This window comes from Ranitomeya imitator, chromosome 5, assembly GCF_032444005.1.
Source record: "Ranitomeya imitator isolate aRanImi1 chromosome 5, aRanImi1.pri, whole genome shotgun sequence".
In the NCBI taxonomy this organism is placed as follows: domain Eukaryota; kingdom Metazoa; phylum Chordata; class Amphibia; order Anura; family Dendrobatidae; genus Ranitomeya; species Ranitomeya imitator.
The window spans coordinates 695,161,023-695,171,346 of record NC_091286.1 but is presented as its reverse complement, the minus strand read 5'-3'; the positions used below and the strand labels follow the sequence as shown (position 1 = coordinate 695,171,346).

At 55.4% G+C, this 10,324-nt stretch overlaps 1 protein-coding gene across 1 annotated transcript in view; it reads left to right on the top strand.

Annotated features, from left to right (window-relative positions):
* The first annotated feature begins 5,137 nt into the window (after positions 1–5,137).
* DRC1 (dynein regulatory complex subunit 1) overlaps positions 5,138–10,324 on the top strand; it is a 60,862-nt gene continuing 55,675 nt past the window's right edge. The window contains exon 1 of the mRNA XM_069728479.1: positions 5,138–5,179. Coding sequence (XP_069584580.1) covers positions 5,170–5,179 — 10 coding nt within the window. The 5' untranslated portion in view covers positions 5,138–5,169. The remainder of the gene's footprint in view (positions 5,180–10,324) is intronic.

Here is a 10,324-nt window from a genome sequence, read left to right as displayed (position 1 = left end):
CAGGCATAAATTCCATCACCTGGGCCATACTAAGGAAATCCTAAAAACACGACCTGTTGGTGGCTCTTGAGGACTGGAGTTGGGGAACACTGTTCTAATCCATCTACCTAAGGTTCCTTTGAAGGCCCCATAACCTCTTTTGGGGCCTTGAAAGGAGATGATGAGATGAGAACTTAACCCAGGATTTTGACATCTAGATTATGGAACTCCCTTTCTTTAGGGGCTCTAGGATTTGTATAAATAAGGGAAGGAGAGTTTTCTGATCTCTGTGGAAACTAGGTGGAGGAGGTAGGCTGGAGGTAGTGAATGAGCAAGCGTGGTCGGATAAGGTGGTATCCAAGCACCCTTGTGCGTTGAGCATCTTCGGCATACTTGAGTGTGATGTTCATGTCCCCGTGGCTGAATGTCTTGTGGCTCATGGAAGGATTGACTAACAAACAGGTAATTCCTGCATGTATTGTGGCTATCGAACAGTCATGAGACATGCAGCCACGGGAACTAGAACATCGCATTCGAGAACGCTGAAGATGCTCAACACACGAGGGTGCTGGGATAACACCTTATCCCACCACGCTCGCTCATCACTAGTTTTAACCCAACTCTTTGCTCGAAAACGTTGTAGATGCCGTAGACTCAGAAAATGACACAAAACTGTGTACATTTTTCATCCCAGTGAAAAAGTGACTGAAAGGTTGACGTGAAGTAAAAAGAATTCTTTATTAAATAATAATAATAAAATTCAATATTAAATTTAAAAAGACGGGGGAAGAAAAAGAACTTCCAGAAACAATTCCAGGAGAAAGGCACAATAAAGCCACCACATATGTTGAAAGGATTTTAAGGCACTAACCGCTAGAGTTAGGATGGGATTGCTATAGCCTGCTAATAGCAAATTTAATCTCTGAATTTGCTCAAATTCCATGCAGTCAATGTAGCCAGGATACTAGAAGATGAGGGATTGGACTCTGGGATAGTAGATTCCTGGTAGAACCCAAGGATCTGAGATTAACATAACTGTTGCATAGGAGAACCCTGGGCCAGAAAGCAGTTACCGCAATCACTCTTGTCTGATCTTCTTTGATCTTTTGAAGCCCACTGCCCGTCACGGCAAACTCAGTCTTGCAGCATGCGTGCGGTGAGGCACCAGGCCGTTCACCTCGCCGGTGGATTGTCGCAGCGGTGGTAAGTGCACGACTCCACTTCGTTAGGGCGATAGGGAGCCACTAAGAGGTTTGCCATGACGTGGCAGTGGGCTAAATACATTCTGATCAGAATGCTAAACTAAGAACCTCGTGTTCAGCTATATACAGTACAGACCAAAAGTTTGGACAAACCTCATTTAAAGATTTTTCTGTAAAAATTGTACATTCACACTGAAGGCATCAAAACTATGAATTAACACGTGGAATTACAGACTTAACAAAAAAGTGTGAAACAACTGAAATTATGTCTTATATTCTAGGTTCTTCAAAGTAGCCACCTTTTGCTTTGATGACTGCTTTTCACACTCTTGGCATTCTCTTGATGAGCTTCAAGAGGTAGTCACCGGGAATGGTTTTCACTTCACAGGTGTGTCCTGTCAGGTTTAATAAGTGGGATTTCTTGCCTTATAAATGGGGTTGGGACCATCAGTTGTGTTGGGCAATCAGCGACGGCCACAGTCCGATTAGTCCCTCCCCTACTCCCCTGCACTCACTGTCCGGCGCCCGCTTCATAATCCCCTCTGCTCACACAGGGTTAATGGCAGCGGTAACGGCCCGCGGTGTAACGCACTCCGTTACCGCTGCTATTAACCCTGTGTGTCCCCAACTATTTACTATTGATGCTCCCGGGAGCGCTCCATTGCAAGTGGCAGCTTCCGGTCCCGTCCGAGGGCTGGTGTGCGACAACGACCTGCCGTGACGTCACGGTCATGTGACCGCGGCGTCATCACAGGTCCTGCTCACACCAGGCCTGAGACCGGAAGCTGCCGCTTGCAATGGAGCGCTCCCAGGAGCGTCCCAAGGAGCGGGAAAGGCGGCGGAGGGTGAGTATAGCAGGACTTCAACGGGCCTTCGGAAGGTGAGTATATGTTTATTTTTTATGTCTCTATACTACGTGGCTCTGTGCTGGGCAATATACTACGTGGCTCTGCTATATACTATGTGGCTGGGCAATATACTACGTGACTGGGCAATATACCGTACTACGTGGCTCTGCTATATACTACGTGGTACCTGATTCCCTGGTTTAGGGGTATACTACTGAGGGCAGTTTCTTGTGAGTTATACGTGGCTGGGCAATATACTACGTGGCTCTGCAATATACTTCGTGGCTGGGCAATATACTACGTGGCTCTGCAATATACTTCGTGGCTGGGCAATATACTACGTGACTGCAATATACTACATAGCTGGGCAATATACTACGTAGCTGGGCAATATACTACGTGGCTGGGCAATATACTACGTGACTGGGCAATATACTACGTGGCTGGGCAATATACTACGTGACTGGGCAATATACTACGTGGCTGGGCAATATACTACGTGGCTGGGCAATATACTACGTGGCTGGGCAATATACTACGTGACTGGGCAATATACTACGTGGCTGGGCAATATACTACGTGGCTGGGCAATATACTACGTGGCTGGGCAATATACTACGTGACTGGGCAATATACTACGTGGCTGGGCAATATACTACGTGGCTGGGCAATATACTACGTGACTGGGCAATATACTACGTGACTGGGCAATATACTACGTCGCTGTGCAATATACTACATCACTGGGCAATATACTACGTGACTGGGCAATATACTACGTCGCTGTGCAATATACTATGTGACTGGGCAATATACTACGTCGCTGTGCAATATACTACGTGGCTGGGCAATATACTACGTGGCTGGGCAATATACTACGTGACTGGGCAATATACTACGTGACTGGGCAATATACTACGTGACTGGGCAATATACTACGTGGCTGGGCAATATACTACGTGACTGGGCAATATACTACGTGGCTGGGCAATATACTACGTGGCTGGGCAATATACTACGTGGCTGGGCAATATACTACGTGACTGGGCAATATACTACGTGGCTGGGCAATATACTACGTGGCTGGGCAATATACTATGTGGCTGGGCAATATACTACGTGGCTGGGCAATATACTACGTGACTGGGCAATATACTACGTGGCTGGGCAATATACTACGTGGCTGGGCAATATACTACGTGACTGGGCAATATACTACGTGGCTGGGCAATATACTACGTGACTGGGCAATATACTACGTGGCTGGGCAATATACTACGTGGCTGGGCAATATACTACGTGGCTGGGCAATATACTACGTGACTGGGCAATATACTACGTGGCTGGGCAATATACTACGTGGCTGGGCAATATACTACGTGACTGGGCAATATACTACGTGGCTGGGCAATATACTACGTGACTGGGCAATATACTACGTCGCTGTGCAATATACTACGTGACTGGGCAATATACTACGTCGCTGTGCAATATACTACGTGACTGGGCAATATACTACGTCGCTGTGCAATATACTACGTGGCTGGGCAATATACTACGTGACTGGGCAATATACTACGTCGCTGTGCAATATACTACGTGACTGGGCAATATACTACGTCGCTGTGCAATATACTACGTGACTGGGCAATATACTACGTCGCTGTGCAATATACTACGTGGCTGGGCAATATACTACGTGACTGGGCAATATACTACGTGGCTGGGCAATATACTACGTGACTGGGCAATATACTACGTGGCTGGGCAATATACTACGTGGCTGGGCAATATACTACGTGGCTGGGCAATATACTACGTGACTGGGCAATATACTACGTGGCTGGGCAATATACTACGTGACTGGGCAATATACTACGTGGCTGGGCAATATACTACGTGGCTGGGCAATATACTACGTGACTGGGCAATATACTACGTCGCTGTGCAATATACTACGTGACTGGGCAATATACTACGTCGCTGTGCAATATACTACGTGACTGGGCAATATACTACGTCGCTGTGCAATATACTACGTGGCTGGGCAATATACTACGTGACTGGGCAATATACTACGTGGCTGGGCAATATACTACGTGACTGGGCAATATACTACGTGGCTGGGCAATATACTACGTGGCTGGGCAATATACTACGTGACTGGGCAATATACTACGTGGCTGGGCAATATACTACGTGGCTGGGCAATATACTACGTGACTGGGCAATATACTACGTGGCTGGGCAATATACTACGTGGCTGGGCAATATACTACGTGACTGGGCAATATACTACGTGGCTGGGCAATATACTACGTGACTGGGCAATATACTACGTGGCTGGGCAATATACTACGTGGCTGGGCAATATACTACGTGGCTGGGCAATATACTACGTGACTGGGCAATATACTACGTGGCTGGGCAATATACTACGTGGCTGGGCAATATACTACGTGACTGGGCAATATACTACGTGGCTGGGCAATATACTACGTGACTGGGCAATATACTACGTCGCTGTGCAATATACTATGTGACTGGGCAATATACTACGTCGCTGTGCAATATACTACGTGGCTGGGCAATATACTACGTGACTGGGCAATATACTATGTGACTGGGCAATATACTACGTCGCTGTGCAATATACTACGTGGCTGGGCAATATACTACGTGGCTGGGCAATATACTACGTGGACATGCATAGTCTAGAATACCTGATGCGTTATATATATATATATATATCTGCAGCTTTGTCACCAGACAGGGCCCAGACCCATTTCTTGCACACGGCCCTAATCTGTCAGTGACCACCCCTGGGCCCTTGGCTTCCCAGTCAGACACTGTGACTATTAAAGGAATTGTCCATGTCACCCTCTACTCTAGACCATATGAGGCAGCTGCAGCGCCCTCTTCCTCCTCCAGTAGCGAACAAAGGACCCGACCCTCACCATTCTCTCCTGTCCAACCAAAAGGACGCCGCGCAAGCGCAGATGAGACAGGCCAGTCTGCTCATGCGCATTATTTACTGCATTCTCGAAGCCAAAGGGGGTGGAGTTTCAGGCGGCGCGCTCTGATTGGCTGTACGGCGTCTCCTAGTAACAGGACGTAAACAACGCCGGGGAGATCAGCTGATGGCGGCGGGTGAGATGTGGGCGCCCGGATGTGGTTATTATCGGAGGGGGGGGACCCCAAAATACAGCGCTATTAACTCCTGTTACCCCGGGAGGGTCGGGCTGTCACAGACAGCCCCTGTTATCACAGCGCCCCATTGTAGCATCAGACCCCGGAGCAGCGCGCTCCCCATGCGCCCCCATATCACAGCCTTCCCCCCACAGAGCCCCTTAGAACGGAGAGCGGTGCAGTGTGCAGGCGAGAGAGCGGAGAGCTGTGCAGGCGAGAGAGCGGAGAGCTGAGAGCTGTGCAGGTGAGAGAGCGGAGAGCAGTGCAGGTGAGAGAGCGGAGAGCAGTGCAGGTGAGAGAGCGGAGAGCGGTGCAGTGTGCAGGCGAGAGAGCGGAGAGCTGTGCAGGCGAGAGAGCGGAGAGCTGTGCAGGTGAGAGAGCGGAGAGCAGTGCAGGTGAGAGAGCGGAGAGCTGTGCAGGTGAGAGAGCGGAGAGCGGTGCAGTGTGCAGGCGAGAGAGCGGAGAGCAGTGCAGGTGAGAGAGCGCAGAGCAGTGCAGGTGAGAGAGCGGAGAGCGGTGCAGGCGAGAGAGCGGAGAGCGGTGCAGGCGAGAGAGCGGTGCAGTGTGCAGGCCAGAGAGCGGAGAGCGGTGCAGTGTGCAGGCGAGAGAGCGGAGAGCTGTGCAGGCGAGAGAGCGGAGAGCTGTGCAGGTAATAGAGCGGAGAGCAGTGCAGGTGAGAGAGCGGAGAGCAGTGCAGGTGAGAGAGCGGAGAGCTGTGCAGGTGAGAGAGCGGAGAGCTGTGCAGTGTGCAGGCCAGAGAGCGGAGAGCTGTGCAGGTGAGAGAGCGGAGAGCAGTGCAGGTGAGAGAGCGGAGAGCTGTGCAGGTGAGAGAGCGGAGAGCTGTGCAGTGTGCAGGCCAGAGAGCGGAGAGCAGTGCAGGTGAGAGAGCGGAGAGCTGTGCAGGTGAGAGAGCGGAGAGCTGTGCAGTGTGCAGGTGAGAGAGCGGAGAGCTGTGCAGGTGAGAGAGCGGAGAGCAGTGCAGGTGAGAGAGCGGAGAGCTGTGCAGGTGAGAGAGCGGTGCAGTGTGCAGTCCAGAGAGCGGTGCAGTGTGCAGGCGAGAGAGCGGAGAGCTGTGCAGGCGAGAGAGCGGAGAGCTGTGCAGGTGAGAGAGCGGAGAGCAGTGCAGGTGAGAGAGCGAAGAGCAGTGCAGGTGAGAGAGCGGAGAGCTGTGCAGGTGAGAGAGCGGAGAGCTGTGCAGTGTGCAGGCCAGAGAGCGGAGAGCTGTGCAGGTGAGAGAACGGAGAGCAGTGCAGGCCAGAGAGCGGAGAGCAGTGCAGGTGAGAGAGCGGAGAGCTGTGCAGGTGAGAGAGCGGAGAGCTGTGCAGGTGAGAGAGCGGAGAGCTGTGCAGGTGAGAGAGCAGAGAGCAGTGCAGGTGAGAGAGCGGAGAGCTGTGCAGGTGAGAGAGCGGAGAGCTGTGCAGTGTGCAGGCCAGAGAGCGGAGAGCAGTGCAGGTGAGAGAGCGGAGAGCTTTGCAGTGTGCAGGCCAGAGAGCGGAGAGCTGTGCAGGTGAGAGAGCGGAGAGCAGTGCAGGTGAGAGAGCGGAGAGCAGTGCAGGTGAGAGAGCGGAGAGCAGTGCAGGTGAGAGAGCGGAGAGCTGTGCAGGCCAGAGAGCGGAGAGCTGTGCAGGTGAGAGAGCGGAGAGCTGTGCAGGCCAGAGAGCGGAGAGCTGTGCAGGTGAGAGAGCGGAGAGCTGTGCAGTGTGCAGGCCAGAGAGCGGAGAGCTGTGCAGGTGAGAGAGCGGAGAGCTGTGCAGTGTGCAGGCCAGAGAGCGGAGAGCTGTGCAGGTGAGAGAGCGGAGAGCTGTGCAGTGTGCAGGCCAGAGAGCGGAGAGCTGTGCAGGTGAGAGTGCGGAGAGCTGTGCAGTGTGCAGGCCAGAGAGCGGAGAGCTGTGCAGGTGAGAGAGCGGAGAGCTGTGCAGTGTGCAGGCCAGAGAGCGGAGAGCTGTGCAGGCGAGAGAGCGGAGAGCGGTGCAGTGTGCAGGCCAGAGAGCGGAGAGCTGTGCAGGTGAGACAGCGGAGAGCGGTGCAGTGTGCAGGCGAGAGAGCGGAGAGCAGTGCAGGTGAGAGAGCGGAGAGCAGTGCAGGTGAGAGAGCGGAGAGCAGTGCAGGTGAGAGAGCGGAGAGCGGTGCAGGTGAGAGAGCGGAGAGCGGTGCAGTGTGCAGGCCAGAGAGCGGAGAGCGGTGCAGTGTGCAGGCGAGAGAGCGGAGAGCTGTGCAGGCGAGAGAGCGGAGAGCTGTGCAGGTGAGAGAGCGGAGAGCAGTGCAGGTGAGAGAGCGGAGAGCAGTGCAGGTGAGAGAGCGGAGAGCTGTGCAGGTGAGAGAGCGGAGAGCTGTGCAGTGTGCAGGCCAGAGAGCGGAGAGCTGTGCAGGTGAGAGAGCGGAGAGCAGTGCAGGCCAGAGAGCGGAGAGCAGTGCAGGTGAGAGAGCGGAGAGCTGTGCAGGTGAGAGAGCGGAGAGCTGTGCAGTGTGCAGGTGAGAGAGCGGAGAGCTGTGCAGGTGAGAGAGCGGAGAGCAGTGCAGGTGAGAGAGCTGAGAGCTGTGCAGGTGAGAGAGCGGAGAGCTGTGCAGTGTGCAGGCCAGAGAGCGGAGAGCAGTGCAGGTGAGAGAGCGGAGAGCAGTGCAGGTGAGAGAGCGGAGAGCTTTGCAGTGTGCAGGCCAGAGAGCGGAGAGCTGTGCAGGTGAGAGAGCGGAGAGCAGTGCAGGTGAGAGAGCGGAGAGCAGTGCAGGTGAGAGAGCGGAGAGCAGTGCAGGTGAGAGAGCGGAGAGCTGTGCAGGCCAGAGAGCGGAGAGCTGTGCAGGTGAGAGAGCGGAGAGCTGTGCAGGCCAGAGAGCGGAGAGCTGTGCAGGTGAGAGAGCGGAGAGCTGTGCAGTGTGCAGGCCAGAGAGCGGGGAGCTGTGCAGGTGAGAGAGCGGAGAGCTGTGCAGTGTGCAGGCCAGAGAGCGGAGAGCTGTGCAGGTGAGAGAGCGGAGAGCTGTGCAGTGTGCAGGCCAGAGAGCGGAGAGCTGTGCAGGTGAGAGAGTGGAGAGCTGTGCAGTGTGCAGGCCAGAGAGCGGAGAGCTGTGCAGGTGAGAGAGCGGAGAGCTGTGCAGTGTGCAGGCCAGAGAGCGGAGAGCTGTGCAGGTGAGAGAGCGGAGAGCAGTGCAGGTGAGAGAGCGGAGAGCTGTGCAGGTGAGAGAGCGGAGAGCTGTGCAGTGTGCAGGCCAGAGAGCGGAGAGCTGTGCAGGTGAGAGAGCGGAGAGCAGTGCAGGTGAGAGAGCGGAGAGCTGTGCAGGTGAGAGAGCAGAGAGCTGTGCAGTGTGCAGGCCAGAGATCGGAGAGCAGTCCAGGTGAGAGAGCGGAGAGCAGTGCAGGTGAGAGAGCGGAGAGCTGTGCAGGTGAGAGAGCGGAGAGCTGTGCAGTGTGCAGGTGAGAGAGCGGAGAGCTGTGCAGTGTGCAGGCGAGAGATTGGAGAGCAGTGCAGGTGAGAGAGCGGAGAGCAGTGCAGGTGAGAGCGCGGAGAGCAGTGCAGGTGAGAGAGCGGAGAGCAGTGCAGGCGAGAGAGCGGAGAGCAGTGCAGGTGAGAGAGCGGAGAGTAGTGCAGGTGAGAGAGCGGAGAGCAGTGCAGGTGAGAGAGCGGAGAGCTGTGCAGGTGAGAGAGCGGAGAGCTGTGCGGTGTGCAGGCCAGAGAGCGGAGAGCAGTACAGGTGAGAGAGCGGAGAGCTGTGCAGTGTGCAGGCCAGAGAGCGGAGAGCAGTGCAGGTGAGAGAGCGGAGAGCTGTGCAGTGTGCAGGTGAGAGAGCGGAGAGCTGTGCAGTGTGCAGGCCAGAGAGCGGAGAGCAGTGCAGGTGAGAGAGCGGAGAGCTGTGCAGGTGAGAGAGCGGAGAGCTGTGCAGTGTGCAGGTGAGAGAGCGGAGAGCGGTGCAGTGTGCAGGCGAGAGAGCGGAGAGCTGTGCAGGTGAGAGAGCGGAGAGCTGTGCAGGCGAGAGAGCGGAGAGCTGTGCAGGCGAGAGAGCGGAGAGCTGTGCAGTGTGCAGGTGAGAGAGCGGAGAGCTGTGCAGGTGAGAGAGCGGAGAGCTGTGCAGTGTGCAGGCCAGAGAGCGGAGAGCAGTGCAGGTGAGAGAGCGGAGAGCTGTGCAGTGTGCAGGCCAGAGAGCGGAGAGCAGTGCAGGTGAGAGAGCGGAGAGCAGTGCAGGTGAGAGAGCGGAGAGCTGTGCAGGTGAGAGAGCGGAGAGCTGTGCAGTGTGCAGGTGAGAGAGCGGAGAGCGGTGCAGTGTGCAGGCGAGAGAGCGGAGAACAGTGCAGGTGAGAGAGTGGAGAGGAGTGCAGGTGAGAGAGCGGAGAGCAGTGCAGGCGAGAGAGCGGAGAGCAGTGCAGGCGAGAGAGCGGAGAGCAGTGCAGGTGAGAGAGCGGAGAGCAGTGCAGGTGAGAGAGCGGAGAGCAGTGCAGGTGAGAGAGCGGAGAGCTGTGCAGTGTGCAGGTGAGAGAGCGGAGAGCGGTGCAGTGTGCAGGCGAGAGAGCGGAGAACAGTGCAGGTGAGAGAGTGGAGAGGAGTGCAGGTGAGAGAGCGGAGAGCAGTGCAGGCGAGAGAGCGGAGAGCAGTGCAGGCGAGAGAGCGGAGAGCAGTGCAGGTGAGAGAGCGGAGAGCAGTGCAGGTGAGAGAGCGGAGAGCTGTGCAGTGTGCAGGTGAGAGAGCGGAGAGCGGTGCAGTGTGCAGGCGAGAGAGCGGAGAACAGTGCAGGTGAGAGAGTGGAGAGGAGTGCAGGTGAGAGAGCGGAGAGCAGTGCAGGCGAGAGAGCGGAGAGCAGTGCAGGCGAGAGAGCGGAGAGCAGTGCAGGTGAGAGAGCGGAGAGCAGTGCAGGTGAGAGAGCGGAGAGCAGTGCAGGTGAGAGAGCGGAGAGCAGTGCAGGCGAGAGAGCGGAGAGCAGTGCAGGTGAGAGAGCGGAGAGCTGTGCAGGTGAGAGAGCGGAGAGCTGTGCAGTGGGCAGGCCAGAGAGCGGAGAGCAGTGCATGTGAGATAGCGGAGAGCTGTGCAGTGTGCAGGCCAGAGAGCGGAGAGCAGTGCAGGTGAGAGAGCGGAGAGCAGTGCAGGTGAGAGAGCGGAGAGCTGTGCAGGTGAGAGAGCGGAG